The sequence below is a fragment of the Pinus tabuliformis genome, chromosome 5_2 (assembly GCF_031772625.1).
Source record: "Pinus tabuliformis cultivar Carrire ecotype Pingquan chromosome 5_2, CPIR1, whole genome shotgun sequence".
NCBI classification, from domain to species: Eukaryota; Viridiplantae; Streptophyta; class Pinopsida; order Pinales; family Pinaceae; genus Pinus; species Pinus tabuliformis.
In genome coordinates, this window is record NC_142306.1 from 177,523,965 (window position 1) to 177,542,374 (window position 18,410).

At 37.8% G+C, this 18,410-nt stretch overlaps 1 protein-coding gene and 1 pseudogene across 1 annotated transcript; both read right to left on the reverse strand.

Moving 5' to 3' along the window:
* Positions 1–7,734: 7,734 nt before the first annotated feature.
* LOC149158116 (uncharacterized) lies at positions 7,735–8,205 on the reverse strand. The gene has a single exon (XM_089433885.1). The coding sequence runs from the start codon at positions 8,203–8,205 to the stop codon at positions 7,735–7,737; it is 471 nt and encodes a 156-aa protein (XP_089290011.1).
* Positions 8,206–8,212: 7 nt separating this feature from the next.
* LOC149158117 (short-chain dehydrogenase TIC 32, chloroplastic-like) lies at positions 8,213–17,744 on the reverse strand (annotated as a pseudogene).
* Between the last annotated feature and the right edge of the window lie 666 nt (positions 17,745–18,410).

Consider the following 18,410-nt stretch of genomic DNA (forward strand, 5'->3'; position numbering starts at 1 on the left):
CTTTTTACAGCCCAGCCTAACTTCTACAAGTACACAGACGCTGATGAGACTTTGATAAAGTTGCAAAGACATCAGTTGCTAGAAGAACAATGGTGGCAAAGTATGTTGGAAATCCTATAGGCGGGTTTCAAACTTTTGTTTTTTTTCCCGAGAAAATAACAGATGTCATAAAGTGGAGAAAAGGAGCGGATAAGAATCACGTTGGGCAGCGGTCTATTAAAGAAAAATTAAAAGCACTCGAGAAAGCAAAGCCAGCCGCGCGAAATATCAGTGAAGCATCCACCGGCAGACTCACCGAGCAAACAGTCAACGCACCTTATCAATTCAGCGGCCAATACAGCAACATTCATCTCTGCGTTTATTTCTTCCTGTTCCCAAGATCATTTACTTTTCTTGTAGAGTAGGTAGAAGAAGTTATTGCTAGATATTATCTCATTGAGATATTTTGTAAACATTTTGTACAAATACCTCCCCAAGTGAAGTATTAGGGGTTGGTGATACATTTCTGGAACTGCGCTGTAACTCTGAAAACTCTTTTGAATAAAAGGTTACTGGAATGCGTTGTTGCTGAACTCTCTGGTTATGGAATTGATGGCAGAGTACTATGTTGCAGAATTCTCGAATTATTTCATGGATCAATGTCTTTTTAACTCATGTTTTACAGTTTCTGTGTTTTGTATATCATCTATGTTCATAATCTTAATAACAGGGAAAAAGAATAACCCAGAACTTGCTTAACTGTACTCTGTGTTCAATCTTTGTTATTGTTTATGTTTTCTTCAGAATTAGCATATGCAGGAATTCTTAACTGCTCCTGTTTCCCCTGGTTCTTACGTCTTGGAAATAGCTAAGGAATTCTTAACTGCTCCCTGACAATATTCATCCACTTTCCCTTTGTCAGCATGATGAAGGATTCTTAGTTACCCTTCACCCCCTAACCCCATCTCACCTGATTTCAGCTTAAAATTTGTTTCATGGTTGATTACCTTGCTCTGTAGTACCTCCCTCTGTCAAATAAACCATATCCAGCAGTTTATCTTCATAGACTCCATTAGCCCAATGGACTGAACTTCTCATATTTACACCCCTGTTCTGTTGAATGTAACCATCCAAAAATCAAACAAACCCCTGTACTTCATAACTAGTCTAACACATCTTAAAAACAAAGCTAAATTATAAAGAGAGAGCGCTCTCTGGATGCAGATTGGCTAGAGCCTGCATCTAAAAGGTTGGTCTGTGGTTACCTCAGTCGTATTCCCTTTTCCACAACTTTTGGGGAACAACCTGAGTGATAACATCATTGGCGACTCCGCTGGGGACCTGAATGATTGTTTGTTACTACTGTCTATTTGCTAAAGGTACAGATGGAGCCTGAAGTTGGCCAGGTAGCCTTTGAAACTGTTTTTGCCATGCAATCACAGGAGTAAATAAACGCTGCTTCAGTCTATCTCCAGTTTAGTTTTAGGCTTTGAACAACTGTCTCAAAATTTGATCAGTTTCCTTTTTGTTTTCAAAAGATCTTTAGGAAAAATCAGGACTCTCACAATTCAAAACTTCCTATAAAGATATTGTCAAAAGCTGTGTTCTTCAAATATTTCAAGGAAAACAAAAAAAAATAGATTTAGAAGCTGGCTCCAAAGAAGAAAATTTGTTACACTAGATCAAATCCAGATCCAAATCCTCCAGCTATCTTAGAAAATCCTAACTTGATCCCAAAGAACCTTAGAAGTCGAGATAATCAAGAAAATTTTGCTGATTTAAACTTTGACACACCTCAGCAGAACCTTACCCAATCTGAGCTTACTCCCGGAAAAGCAACAGTCCTTTCTACCATTGCTGCAACTTCTTTTAGTTCACCATCATCACTTTAGAACATCTTTTCCACTCCCCCATCCACAACACATATTTCCACTGTTGTCCCTGTTCTTCCAGCTGTTACATTTATCCCTGTAAATATGGCAAATCGATATGCTCCCCTGCAGTTACCTGCAAATCCAGGGGCTATGCCTCAAGATTATCAAAGCAAAATTACCTATTTTGATGGTACTGGCACCTACACAGTTCAATAACATACTAAGAAAATGACAGATTATTTTGAGAACTATGAAATTGATGCTGATGATGTCAGGATGAAAATCTTTGTTCAGAGTTTAACTGGTGATGTTAGGACCTGGTTTAGGGCACTTCCTGTAAACACTATTGCTGACCCAGATGCCCTTTATCAAACTTTCTTAAACAGATGGGAAAAGAAGAAGGACCCATTACACATCCTATCAGAATATGAAAGCGTGAAAAGGGGCCTACAAGAAACTGTTCAAGATTATTGTGCCAGATTTAATAATGTGTACAATGCTATTCCTTAGAACCTTAGACCTCCACCAGACTTGGCCTTGATCAAATTCCCTGATGGATTTGATTCTGACATGGCTTACCAGCTCAGGGAAAGAGCTCCTCCAAGCTTAGAAGACATGCAGAGCATAGCTGTCAGTGTAGAGGCCAATCTGATTTCTAAACGAGCTCGAGCTAGAGCTGAAAGGAGGACTCCCTTCAAAGAAGAACCCTCTGCGTTTGAGCAAAAACTAGATGCAATTATCAAAGGAATGGATAGATTGGGTGATAGAGTAGAAACAATTGAGAGGAAATCCTCTTGGGATGGTCAACCAAGTAACACCAGAAGAAATCCAAACTTTAGGAAAAATCGGAATCTAAATACTGGAAAGGTTGGTCCTGACCAAAACATCAAACCTCCATTCCAGGAAAACTATGCTGAAGCTTCAACTTCTAGTGAACCAATAGAGGATACTCAAATTAACTTAATGGGTCTAAACACTGAACAACAAATCTTTTTGACCCAAGATGATCAAGAAGCTCACACCTTTAATCAATTTCAAACCAGATCAGGGGAATCATTTGATTTCAGAGAGGGATATGATGCAGGTGTCTATGAGGTTCATAAACAATACAAGTTGAGAAGCAGAATGATAGATGTTCGTGAGCCCAACAAGCAGAAAGATACCAAGCAACCTAAAATAGCAAAGGTCAATACTCTCCCTACACAACTCCCTGCTAGAACAGACTTCAACCCAAAAGAACCAACGGTTGAGGACATATCAGATTTACAACTATTAAACAGTCAGCCATCCACCTCCTTTCCTCCCAAAGAAAATGCAAAGAAATCTCTTGAAATTAATTTTAAAGCAGATTCAGTTCATAACAACACTCCTGACAAAGGAAAAAACATTGAAAACGCAGTAGAAAAAGAAAAGCTTGCTGCCCAAAATGCAAAAATTCAAATGGAAAAACCTTTCAACCTTGAAACTGAACTAGGCAAGTTAAAAATAGCCATCCACTGTCAGAATTGGCTAAACATGATGTCTATAGAGAGCAAATCAGCAGATCACTTCAAATTTCAGAAAACAGAATTGCAGTGAACGTTCTAGATGATCAACCAGAATTAATTTTTGGCCCTGAAGTAAATGGCAAATCAGTAGATGGAGGAGTTCCTCCATTCTATGTAAGTCTAAACATTCACGACAAAGTACTTCACAATGCAATGTTTGATTCGGGAGCTTCCCATAATCTAATGCCCAAATCTGTGATTGAAAAGTTGGACCTAGATATCACCATGCCATACAAAGACTTGTTTTCTTTTGATTCTAGCTAGGTCAGGTGTTTGGGCCTAATCAAAGATTTATGTGTATCTCTAGTCCAATACCCTGCCAAGACTATCTTAATGGGTGTAGTGGTAGCCGATATCCCACCAAAATATGGAATGCTTTTGTCCAGATCTTGGGGTGCAAAGCTCCAGGGATCTTTTCAGTTAGACATGTCCTATGCTACCATCTCAGTCTTTGGCTAGCCAAAGAGATTGTATTAGGAAACGGTGATGAAATATGTGGTCAGTAGCCAAGAGAAACTCCAAAATTTTCCCATTTATTCCATGCATTCTGATATGGACTCTTTCATCCTATACAATGCTGAAATTTGCCCTACAACTGATGTCAAAATTTTAGCATCAACACAAGGAAAAAGCATAGATGAAGAATCTATTGCTCAAACTCTAGAAATTGCTGAAATAATTGACATAACAGACACACAAGGAGAACCACATAAAACTGAAAATCCAAATCTGCCCACTAAGCAAGTTTCTAAAACTCCTGATGCCAGCTGTAATCGAGAAAACCTATGGTATCTAGAGTTTGATGGATCAATTAATAAACTAGGAGAAGGGGCAGGGATTTGGATACATAACATGCAAAATGATTGTTGGGTGAAACTATGTTCGTTTAATCTCGTTGTAGTACTTACCCAACTATTTAATTTGTCAATCCGATGTCCGTAGACTTACGAGACACATGCACTATATATGCAGGACTGAAGTGGAACTAATCTAATCTAAATTACTGAAATCAAATTAATCTAAGAAGGCATTGAAACATTAACTATGAAAGCAGGAAGTTGCATAAAAGAAAAACAATACAACATGTGAAGAAGTGAATGAAAAACAACATATGTGAGCTCACAAAAATAAAACTATGTCAAATTATATTACAAGAACTAAATTACAAATCATGAAAGCATAACAATAAAAGAATATGAATCAAAGTTAATCTCCATTCTCTATTATTCATTATTCATTCTCCCAATGAAGAGAGAGCACTCTCTTATATACATGAGGAAGATAACCTTTCCATAATTACATATCCAATATTCTCTCAAGCACTCTCAACTAGTTTCCCATTATTACAAGATATCATTGCACAAATCTCTCAAACATGATCCCATAAATCTCTCACATATCTTGGATAAGATATGCCAACCAAATCCTCCATGCTTTTCTCCTAATTATCTCCTTAGGAATTGGATAAGATATGCCTCCATGATTTTCTCCTTAGGATAAGATATGCCTCCATGATTTTCTCCTTAGAAAAATGCTTTCATAATTATCTCCTTGATATGGTGGAGGAGATATTAATTCTTCACATATTTCCTACACATCACAAAACTCACATATTCTTGAGATATATATAAAAATATGTACATTTTCTAATAATTAATCATAAATTCACTTATAATACAAAAATGAATAAAATGGAAAATAAGAAGGTGAAACCCAAATGTATGTATGAAAGTGATATGATAACAGGTTAATGGGATGATGAAATGTAAGGAATAGTGAAGAAAAAGGTGGATGAAAATATGACATTTCTGAGTCCCAACATCCTCCCCAACTGAACTTGTTGCATGTCCTCATGCAACCATGCATGGGTATCTTTTAAGAACATTTGGCATCTTGAACTTTGGCTTTACATGATGATATCTTTTAATAATGAATGTTTCCAGGATATGTGAAAGACATGAGTAACAATTTACATTTTCTTATGGTTGGTTCTTGTGTGACAACCATGAACATGGTTGGTTCTTGTGTGACAACCATGAATACAAAGAATGTTGGTTCTTGTGTTAACAACATTCATTTCATTTTCTGTTCTCTTTTCTTCAATAATGTAAACACTCACTGGAAATCATAATGTGCATAAGAAAGCCCTTTTGTAATATTAATGAAGCATGCCAATATTGCGTATGAAGCAAAGTGCAACAAAGTATCATTGGAAACTAAATGTTGGTGAATGGTAAATGGAGTGATAGTGGTGAAGAAATGGAATCATGGAAGTGAATATGTAGTGAATGTAGTTCTCCCCCCCTCAACTGAATTGGTTGCATGTCCTCATGCAACCTGACATGGCTCATGAAAGGAAATGTAGCATGGTGAGGGAATTTTCCAAAATATTCACGTTAGCATATAAGGAATTGCATGATTAAAGATTAGAAAACAACATACCTCTACTTACCCAAGAATGATGAATTATGCAATAGGAATGTAACTGCTGCTGCTACTGGATCAGGAAAATGTGACTGGTGTTGTTGTAACTGGATCCTGGGAAATGAAGGAATCTGAACTGCTGATGCTGAATCATGGAAAAGATAAATGCTGAAAGTGGTATTGTGGTACTCTCATAGATCAGAATGCATACTGCTGTAACTGCTGAGGGAGTCATGAAAAAGTGTATAGTCTTCACCCGCTACAAACCCGATGGTACAATTCTAAACATGCGAATGAATGTGTCGATGTCGAGCATGAATAGAAATCATTGGATTACCGGCCATTGATGTATGCCGTTAACCAATGTGAGGCAACTCACCATTATGTCAATGAGTGCCAAGGTACCGGAGTACATCTTGCGAAGTGTGAATGGATGTGTCGAGGTTGAGCCACTTGCAAGATCTAAAGATCAAGGGACATTGATGTATTCCCATGATCGCCAGCGAGAGAGCTTGCCATTAAGGCATGCAAGCCTCTAGGTACTCAAAATGAACTCTAGTCTATTTCCCAGATAAGGTGTTGATGTCGATGGGGCAAGACTTGTTGAAAGGTGGGCCTTAAGGAATCCCACATCAGTCAACGCGAGTTTGTACAAAAAGATTTGGTAGGACTATAAATAGAAAGAACTCACGGACAAGCAGTGTGGATCAGCATGGCTAGGAAATCAAGGTAATGTGATCATGGAAAGGGAATGAGTTTTATTCAGAAGGCAAACTAGAAGGCAAAACTAAACTGAAAAGGATAAAGGGATGTATGCGATTCAGAAAAATAGGCGTGCATGAAGTCGTGAAAGATAAGGAAATGGAAGATGGGCTGCAACACAAGGATGGTCTAGGTGTGTGGAAGGAAAAAGGGAAGTAATCATGACGCAAAAGGTGTGTAGTGGAAAATGTCATGATATGTGCAGTGAAGAATTAGTTCCTTCAAGCGTCCAATGATGCATGTTTCATTGTGATTTCGAAAAATCACTTTGCATACTCTGAAAAAACTTAGCACCATTCCTGCATAAAAATTGTCATCTTCGTGTGCCATCTCCATCGATCATTCCTGTATGAAGTGACTCAAAAACAAATTAGCTCATTTTCAAGAATTTATGAAATGTCCATTTGTAAATTATTTTTCGAAGTTACACTAATTGTGGATGAAAAGGGTGTTGTATCGTAATGTTGAGCTTTCTGCATAAGCTTCTCGTTGACCTACACAACACCAATCTCATTTATCTTGTTAGTATATGCATCCTAACTTTTGCCCATAAATTCACAAAAAAAATCCAACATACTTTTATTTCCCCAACTAGAAATATTGCATGTCCCCATGCAATGTATTCATTGATTGTGCAATACTTTTTCAAAATGTTTTTATTGGTTTGCAGGAAAATTGATTTAAAACATTTGAAAGCACTTTTGTATCTTTTTGGGGAAGTAGTTGGTGTTATGAAGTTTGATGTAAATGAATGAGGGCAAATATGTCAAGTTTATGAGGGAAAATACTGTAAAAATTTACAACCGTAGCATGCACAGATTGCAACTGGCTCCATAGTATATAATATCAGAAAATGTGCATATCTAATAACATCGTAGACGACAGAACCTTCTATCTTCCAAATTTGAATGCATGTTATAACAACATTTTGGCTGGAAACAACAACAACAAAAAAATTAAATCAAAAGAGACCTTCCTTCGAGATAATTATAAGAATGCACTACTTTGAAAGATGCCTTGCATAGTTCATCTGTAACTAGCATATCGATAATGTTAGAAGTGGCAGTCACTAGTAAACGCCAAAAAGGCTTAGCACTCCAACACAATATAGAGATCACCAATTCGTTCGAGAAGCACTTTTAAATTGCCTAGAAGAAAAGAGAGCATATTTTAACGAGAAACATCTGATGGCAAAAATGCAGCGACACCATTCTGCCCTCTTCGTTAAGAAAATTGAAAGTCGATGCTGCGTGCCACGAATCAACAGCTTCCAATTTGATGCCATTGGATCGAAGGAAATTTCTAATGCTTGGATCTACTAGCTTAGTTCGCTTTCCACATCCAAGCGCCAGTATCTCTGGAACAGGCCGTATAAGTCCATTGGCAATAAATCCTGTGACAGTGCACCCCTCGATGCGAATCCGGTCTTCTGGTACACCAGTTAAAACATTGATCTGATCATAAAGAGAAAATGCCCGTCTGAGAGAAGGTAGTGTTTGTTTAAAATGGCCCGATGCTCTGTTGCTGAAGGCTTGAATGAGTAAGGGGAGGGCTGTTGTTTTTCGCCAGGTGTCCTGAAACTTGCGCAGGGACATAGCACCCGATGCTGGTGCATACATTGGAGCGTTATTCCGCCTCCTCATTGTTATCGTAAAAATACTTCCCACTGACTCCCTTAAGCTGAGGATGCAGTGCCACATAGCACTGAGTTGATGCACCATGTGGAATGTTCTTTAGAGCAAATTTTATAATTTGAGTTAAAAATCCAAGAATAGTTTGTCTATAACGCAGAAGATTAGTGGGAATAGATCCAGAATGAATTGAATTTGCAGTCACGTTATCACCGCTTTCTCAAGGCCTCCTTGTAAGCTCATTAGCATGGCAAGTTTTGACTGCCCATATGCCAGGAACGCATGGTACCCCGTGGTTTCATTTATTTGATCAAACCGGATACCACTTGAATAAGTCATCCTATGTGCTTCTGATGACACATTAATAATTCTACCTTTAATGCCTGTTTTCTGAGCTGTCTTCTTCAAATCTTCCAGCAAAAGATTTGTCAGAGGAAAATGCCCAACGGTTTTGTAGCAAACTGTAGTTCTATGCCATCCTGAGAAAGCTGAAAGGGACATGCCATAATTCCTGAATTATTTATTAAAATGTTCAAAGGAAGATTCAAAGATTTGAATTTCGACTAGCTCTAGAACATCCATTTGAGCAGTGCCAATTTCCTTAATGATAGCGTTTTTGATAGAATTGGCAGCATTCACATTTCTGACTGCCACGAGGACATGGGCAGCGGAAATTGGGATTGGGGGCCGGTGAATTTTGCTTCGGACATCCAGAAGTGAGAAAATGGGATTAGAGGGGCCGCCCGGAACTAAAATCCATGTGACAGGATTCACAAAATTTCATGGACTGGCAGAGAATCCAACGGAGACGATTGTGAACCAGTTGAACAAATAATTCAATAGACAGGGCTTGAGTGATGGAGCCACTCCCAGCAGCTGCAATGTATTGAAGACTGCCGGAGAAGGAATTGTCAGCACTCTCTACGCTCTTTTGGACTCAGCTTTGCCATCGAATGACGGGACAGGTGCGGAATTTCTGTTAGTGTCTGGCAATGGAGAGCGGATCATTTGGCTACAGCTTAGAGTGAATAGTGGGTTTATTGGAGAATCCTGCAAAGGAAGGAATGTAGCATTGGATGTATGACGCATTGTCTCAAGTAATGATCGGCAATGTAGATGTTATGCTTCCGGGAGGAGGTTTGGGTGAGTCGCTTATGGAAGTTACATACTTCCAGACCGATATGAAACTTCTTGTGAGTGTAAGCGAAACTTCGTGCGGTCATGCATAAGCTTCAAAACAATCTCATAGGTAATCTCGGCCTGTTGACTTGCTGCTGCTACAGGCGAAGCCGAATACTGATCCAATGATAGATCCAATAGGAGAAGCAGGGCAACTATCCCCAGAAAAAAATACCCATTACGAACAATGTGATGAGAAACCAAGTCTGGTCCCAGAAGGGCAGCTCAGGGGGTATGGTGTAAACAATCGTGGCACTCCCCGGCTGCCGATGAACAACAGTTGGATTAGCAAGGCGTCGGAGCCACCGTGCCTTTAATTTGGTTATCCAGAGCGGATACAGTTGATTTATGTTGTAGGTTCACAACCCAATAAGCACTATTAAATTGTGTTTGCTCTGCTTCATTTGCAGCTTTCCCTCATTTATGGGTTTGAAGTTTCAGAGGTGAAGATTTAGGAATATGTGTTTGTGCAGATAAAGAAAAGCGAGTCCGTTGTTGGTAGATCGAATTGCGAGGAAGAGATGTCAGTGTGAAGACAAATAAAAGCGAGTCAAAAGGTGGGAATGGGTGTTACAGAGGAGAAAGGAGGCCGATTTGAGTGGGGATGCATTACAAAAACAAATTATTTTATTTTATTTTATTTTTTATTGTTATTTTATTTTTAAATTTAATGAATAACTAAAGTTTAGAAAGAAACTAAACTTTCTTTTAATGTATTTTTTACAAATGGACATAATGATTTGCATATTGAAAGATGTTTGTGATGAAGCATATTGCAAAACATGAATTTATTCTTGAAATTAGTCTAAATCATCCCTATTTTCTGATCCTCGAGATCGTACAAAGACGCAGGAGGAGAGCATACTTATGAAAGCAAACGCTGAAACCTATTTTCTGATCCTCGAGATCGTACAAAGACGCAGGAGGAGAGCATACTTATTCTAGGTAAAAGCAAAACTGAAAATGAAAGCAAAAGCTAAATCTGAAAGCCTACCTACTCTATACTAATTAGAATTTACAAATTAGTTACGTGTAGTTAAACTTCCAATGAAGCCATTCACGTAGCAGTGACAACAATAGATTCAGTAGCAAGTTTTCAAATGATGGATGAAAATATTTGACAGTGAATGAGTCTAGTTGCTGTAACTGCAAATCAACTAAAAAATAAAAAGATGAATCTAATCTAATACTTACCTGGAACCATTGGTCGATAAAGCTTTGATAAGCACAATTACTCTCACTCAGATCATGTTGTAACTCCTCTTCTTCTACTCCGATCTGCTGTTCTTCTTCCTCGATCTCCTGTTCGAATGATTGTTCGCCATCAGATACACAGGATTCTTCAAGTGTTGAATCTTTGTTTATTTCTTGGGGAGTAGTTGAACTCTCAATTTTTGTCAAGATCTCCTTTTCCAGGGAAGAGGAGATTCCGACTTCTGCAAGGATCTGAGTGAGTAGTTCCAAGCTGACACTCATTATAAAACCATGTTGAAAGAGAAAGAAAATAAAAATCAGCACACTAAAAATTGAATTAAAAACAAAAGGACCACAGAAATAATCTTGAATTCAATACTCAATTAAACCCTCTTACAAGGACTGCTCATTAATTGAGTAATCAAATGCTTCAATTATAACCATGAACCATGAATTCATCAAACATTCTTCACAGTTGCGAAAATCAAACACACCTGCAGAAATTGAAATTCACACTTGCATAAATGTAAACACACCCTACATGCCCTGATCCATAAGAGGTCAAGCCCGTTACGGTATCTCGAATGCGATGCGTAGGCTGTTCCCCACGTCTTACCGCCTTAACACCTCGGAGTTAGGAACATGTCTAAACACACTTGCATGAAAAATCAAACTAAACTTCAATCCATCGTGCCTCCCCGGCAATGGCGCCAAAATGTTGGGTGAAACTATGTTCGTTTAATCCCGTTGTAGTACTTACCCAACTATTTAATTTGTCAATCCGAGGTCCGTAGACTTACAAGACACATGCACTATATATGCAGGACTGAAGTGGAACTAATCTAATCTAATCTAATCTAAATTACTGAAATCAAATTAATCTAAGAAGGCATTGAAACATTAACTATGAAAGCAGGAAGTTGCATAAAAGAAAAGCAATACAACATGTGATGAAGTGAATGAAAAACAACATATGTGAGCTCACAAAAATAAAACTATGTCAAATTATATTACAAGAACTAAATTACAAATCATGAAAGCATAACAATAAAAGAATATGAATCAAAGTTAATCTCCGTTCTCTATTATTCATTATTCATTCTCCCAATGAAGAGAGAGCACTCTCTTATATACATGAGGAAGATAACCTTTCCATAATTACATATCCAATATTCTCTCAAGCACTCTCAACTAGTTTCCCATTATTACAAGATATCATTGCACAAATCTCTCAAACATGATCCCATAAATCTCTCACATATCTTGGATAAGATATGCCAACCAAATCCTCCATGCTTTTCTCCTAATTATCTCCTTAGGAATTGGATAAGATATGTCTCCATGATTTTCTCCTTAGGATAAGATATGCCTCCATGATTTTCTCCTTAGAAAAAGGCTTGCATAATTATCTCCTTGATATGGTGGAGGAGATATTAATTCTTCACATATTTCCTACACATCACAAAACTCACATATTCTTGAGATATATATAAAAATATGTACATTTTCTAATAATTAATCATAAATTCACTTATAATACAAAAATGAATAAAATGGAAAATAAGAAGGTGAAACCCAAATGTATGTATGAAAGTGATATGATAACAGGTTAATGGGATGATGAAATGTAAGGAATAGTGAAGAAAAAAAGGTGGATGAAAATATGACATTTCTGAGTCCCAACAATGATCATGCTGAAGGACATGCATACAGGCTAAATTTTAGATGCACAAATAATATGGCTGAATAAGAAGCCCTCCTGCTAGGACTCAAATTGGTCAAAAGTCTAGGGGCAGTTCAGATATCAATTCTAGGAGACTCTGATTTGGTTATTCAACAAATGAAAGGAAACTTTGTCACAAATGATCTTAGGTTAAGAGTTTATAGAGGGGCAGCAATTGAAATACTCAATACCTTTTTAGAATCATAGCTCGCCAAAATTCCAAGGAAATATAACTTGCATGCTCACAGTTTGGCAACATTTGCCAGCACTTGTAAACTGCCATTTGAGCCTAATCATCTTTTCATTGCTGAAATTAAACACAGACCTGCTGTTCCAGACAATGTAAAAAATTGGCAGGTGTTTGACAATGACACTCAGATCAATAATTTCCTGACTTTAAAAGAAGAATTTTCCAGTACAAATATAGACACAAGCACCATTTGTGAAGATTATCAAATGGACAGAATTAAAACTCCTATTTCAGCTAAAACAACAAATCAGATTTTACATCCAACAAAATTTACCAGCAAAGAGTTGAAAGAGCTGAAAGAAATAAACCTTGATGAAACTGCTGAAGGAGAGTCTAAAGTGATTAATTTAAAGGATAATTTTTTACCCACAGGCTTGACTCCTCTGGAGGATATTTTTGACTCTAATGATATTCCAAGAAAACCCAAAATGCAGCCATTAAATGCAGAAATTGAGGACTGTAATATAGGAACTGCAGAAAATCCTAAGATGATAAAATTGTCTAAAACTTTGCCTCCTGACCAAAAGCTGAAATATATTGAACTGTTCAAAGAATTTCAAGATGTTTTTGCATGGAGCTATGAAGATCTTAAGTCCTATGATACTTCTGTGATCCAGCATACAATACCCCTAAAAGAAAATCAAAAACCTTTCAAGCAAAAACTTAGAAGGGTCAATCCTGTACTCCTTCCTCTCATTGAAAAAGAAGTCAAAAGAATGTACGAAGCTGGAATAATTGCACCCATTAGATTTTTAGAATGGATCTCAAATTTAGTGCCCACTAGAAAGAAAACAGGAGAAATAAGGCTGTGTGTTGATTTGAGAAATCTGAATAAAGTCTCTTTAAAAGATCACTACCCCTTACCCAAGATGGACCACATTTTGCAAAGGGTAGTGGGGGTCTCTAGAATTTCACTGCTAGATGGATTCTCTAGTTTTAATCAAATCTTAGTTCACCCTAATGATTAAGATAAGACTGCTTTTACAATACTTTGGGAACTTTCAAATATGTAAAAATGCCTTTTGGACTTAAAAACGCAGGGACAACTTTTCAACGAGCCATGGACATAGACTTTGCTAAAGAGGTTCATGATTTTTTGGTCATATATCTTGATGACCTTACTACATTTTCTAAGTTAGATCAACAGCATTTAGAACACCTTAGACAAGTGTTTTTAATCTGCAGAAAATATGGTATATCACTAAACCCAAAGAAATCATTATTTGGCCTAGAAGAGGGCAAACTATTAGGTCACATAATCTCAAAAGATGGCATCAGAATTGACCCAGATAGAATACAAGCCATTCTACAAGTTCCTCACCCTAGAAATATCAAAGAACTGCAAGCTTTTCTAGGGAAAATTAATTTTCTAAGAAGATTCATACCCAACTTGGCTAAACTGATAAGATTGCTGAACAACATGTTGAAGAAAGATTCCAAAGTCAAGTGGACAATAGAAGCCAAGCAAGTCTTTGAGGAAATCAAAATAGCTTTAACTAAAACACCAGTCCTCACAAGCCCAAAATTTGACAGAGACTTTATAATCTTCCCATTTGCATCAGAACATGCTATTGCTGCTGTTTTGCTACAGAAAGATGATCAGGGCTATGAAAAGCCCATAGCTTTTTTCAGCAAAGCGCTTAGAGATGCACCTTTAAAATATCAAATCATGGAAAAACAGGTCTATGCTCTTGTAAAAGCTATCAAGGATTTCAAAGTTTATATCTTATACTCTCATGTAATAGCTTATGTACCAAATACTGTGGTCAAGGATATCCTAACTCAAGAAGGACTTGAAGGCAAAAGAGGCAAATGGATAGCTAACATCTTGGAATATGACATTGAAATTAAACCAACAAAGCTGATAAAAGGACAAGGATTAGCTAAATTGATGACTGAAAACAACTTTTAAGCCCTTGACATCAATGAACTGGATAATGAACAAGAGATGGCGACTCCACAGATCAATTAAGCCTTTTTACAATCACCTTGGTATGCTGATATAATTTATGTATTGTTAAACCTGCAGGCTCCTCCAGGGTTATCCAGAACTAAAAAGAGATTTCTGAAAATGAAAGCTTCAAAATTCTGCATTGTAGATAAGGTTTTATTTTGGAAAAATCATGAAGGCATTTTACTAAGCTGCTTAACAAACGATGACACTGACAAAGTGCTTAAAGAATTTCATGCAGGGGACTGTGGTGGACACTTGTATTGGAAATCAACTGTTGATAAAATCCTAAGAGCTGGATTTTATTGGCCCTCCCTGTTTGTTGATGAAAAGAAATTTGTAGCTTCTTGCCATAAATGTTAAATCTTTGAAGGCAAGAGAAAGCTTTTACCTCTACCCCTAAAGCCAATTTCCACTAAAAGACCATTTTAACAATGGGGTTTAGATTGCATTGGGGAAATTCACCCTCCCTCTTCTGGCCAGCATAAATGGATTTTGATTGCCACAGACTACTTCACCAAGTGGATAGAAGCCATCCCTTGTAGACAAGCCAATGATTTAGTAATCATGCAATTCCTAGAAAGCAATATCCTGTCTAGATTTGGATGTTCGGAAAAGATTATAACCGACAATGTTGTTGCTTTTAAATCCAAAAAAAGATCAATTTTTGTCACAAATACCATATTGCTTTAGGCCATTCCACAGCCTATTACCCTCAAGGTAATGGTTTAGCTGAATCATCCAATGAAAGCTTGATCAATATCATTAAGAAAATCTTGGAGGAAAACAAGAAGAACTGGCATAAGAAGCTTATCAATGCACTTTGGGCAAACAGATTGACTACAAAAAGATCCATTGGAACAAGCCCCTATGAATTGGTTTATGGCATGGAGGCTGTATTCCCTTCATCTTTGGGAATCCCTGTGATAAAGTTGCTGCAAGAATTACAGGCAGAACCCAATGATATTCAGAGAAGAATCAATCAGACTATTCATCTACAACAGACTAGAGAAGAAGTATATCAAAGATCTCAGATTCTACAAGAAAAACTTAAGAAGATATTTGACAAAAGGACAAAGGCAGAGGATTTTTTCATAGGAGACAAAGTACTGAAATGGGATTCCAGAAAAGAAGATAAAGGAAAACATGGGAAGTTTGACTTCCTATGGAAATGACCTTTTGTTATTCAGGCTTCACAAGGAAACAACACCTACTTTTTGAAAAGCCTGGATGGTACAAAAGCAGAAGATGGGCCAATCAATGGTCGGATGCTCAAGCATTATTTTGATTCACTTTGTTGAAGATGTTTGGACTCTAACTTGTACATAAGAATATTTACTTTCTGCAGTTTACTACAGCAATAAGATAGGAAGGAGTATGTAGCAAATTTTGAGAAAAAGTCAAGGAACTGTGCCACCTTTTTGTATTACCTATTAGTTTATCAGAAGAATTGAAGAAGAAGACTTGGGAGCTGTAAATATGATGACAAACACTCATACAAAGTATCCAAAACAGGGCTGCAATTGTTTGAATGATCCTATAAGAAATCTCTATATGTTGTAGAGGTACACTGCTATTTATTTACAACCAAGGAGAAATTTTAGAATGCAGCAAGCACTGAATGTAAGGCTATCTGACCTGCTGTTCTTGGATTTTCACGAGAAAAAGCCATCCACAAGTGGAGCCAGTGTTATGCTCCTATACCAATAGGTGTCATATTTCATGATTGACTGATGAAATGCCAAATATGTTCATCTTTTCCATGCTGCAAAGGTTCCATATTTTCAAAAAATCAAAAAATGAAAAGAGGGTATGCCCTAAAAGAAAAATCAAAGGGCAAAAAGAATGAATTGGTCAAAAAGAGAACAAATGAACCCTAAATGAAGAAGACCAGGAAAGTGTGCTAGTCCAAAATGCCACTACTATTTTATTTTTCCACAGAAGCTCAATGTGTGCAATTAGTTGACTTTTGTCACAGTTGATGGATGGCCAAACAACTTAATCATGGCTAGTCCATGTTTAAATTTCTTGTTTTAGAGCTAGAGAATAAAATCTGTCCAAACAGTTCAAGCTCGGCAGAAAAGTAGTTAGGTAGAGAAGCAAGGGTGCTCAACAGGAAAATCTGAGCCCCTGGAAGAAATAAGGGCAGAATTAGATAAGATGGCAGTTAAAAGAAAAGAAAAGAGTGAGGGTTTGCTAGTTTAAATGCACCCAAGGAAAAAAGGAAGAAAAAATGCTAGGTGTAACAGGCTGGGTAGGCAGTTTTGATGTTGCAGAAACATGTTTATGAGCAATTGTCTCTTTTAAAAAGGTGATTCATCTCATGGATATCATAAGTGCCATGGCAAGGTGTGGCTACAAGTCAGATGAGGCATGTCTAATTTCCCTCCACATTTCTCCTAAAAACACTTACTAACCTCCCCACAAGGACATTGAGATCTGCTCAGTACTCCTAAACATTTCATTTCATGAAAAAGACTAAGTGAAACTTTGTTTTTACTTAGGCAAAGGAAGCCACATTTCTTGTGTAAAAATGCTTTTCTTCCATTATGCTAAGTTTTTCAAATTCATAGCTTGGATCCCCTTTCATTCCCTTAAGCCTAAGTTTTCACTTTTCAACTTAGTGCTTTTGTTTGAATATATCTCTCATATTAACATATTAACTTTATTATATAGTTCCTACATAATATTTTTCTCGCCCCTATTATATAAAATACATGAAAACCCCCAAGAAAAAAAAGAACTTTTAATATCCCGACCCCCGGCTAATTATAGCAATATATCAACGTTTTATCGAGATTAATGGCTCATCTGGGGCCATTAACAGCCCTCCGCATACACAAGAATGGGATTTGTTTGACATTTGGTTGAATAAATAACCAAACCCACCCAAAAACATTAAGTTATACCCTGCAAAACATTATAAATTCATTGTTTTATCGCGCCGGTCCCACGCCGTAGCCCTCCGCCAGTTTCGTTCGCCACCAGCCGTCGGATCATAGCCCGTAGATCGGAAAGCTCACAGCAATATCACGCGCCCTTTTCTGCCGATCAATAGCGCCCGGGGGATGGTGGTTTTGCCGCCGTACCCTGGGACAAGTGGCAACTTCCCGCAATGCTCGCTGCCCTCCCCTCCAATACCACCTCTGTCCAAAAGCGGTGCGGGGGCCAAACTGCTTACCGCCCTGCTGCCTCCCTGCTGACATCAGCCTCACATCATCTGCTGACATCACAACCACATCAGCACTACGTCAGCGCCACGTCACCCCGCTACACGACAAAGCACTATATCATGCTGACGTCATCCGACTGAAATGCGCCAAAACCCGCCAAAGTCATTTTTTTGGTTAAAAAAGGCGTGAAGCGTCATTTTCACCCATTTCTGCTTGTTTTCTCTGTGCAACCTATGCATGCCGATTTACGTCCAAGAGCAGTCATTCGACCACACAGTCCGACACCAAGCCAAAAATACTCCACAGTTTGGTCTTCCAGCTTGTCCCGCGACCTGCATTTCGCACAGTCCACTGATAAAATAGGTATTTACCTCGATTCTTACTTCCAAACCCTGTTTTTAGGCTTTCCGCTGCAAATTTTCCAAACATACCCAAATCTAAGTTCAAATTCGCCATACCACCTTAAACAAGTGCACCAGAACCATTGTTTTTGTCCATTTTTACCAAGAAACCCTGCAAACTCCATTTTCCTCTGCAAAATTCACTCACTGAGCTAAATACAAGTCGACTTCGGTCTACAATTCCCGGAGAAAAGCCCTAGAGTTGTCATTTTACCTATTTGGCTACAAAAACCCCAAATTTCAATTGAAAGATCACAGAGAAGTGAGCAATGGAAGCTCCAGTGGCCCTGAACATTGCTCCCTTTAATGCACCTCATAAGGA

Coding starts and splice junctions, on each gene's coding strand:
- LOC149158116 (XM_089433885.1), bottom strand. CDS start 8,205: ATGTATGCACCAGCATCGGGTGCTATGTCCCTGCGCAAGTTTCAGGAC.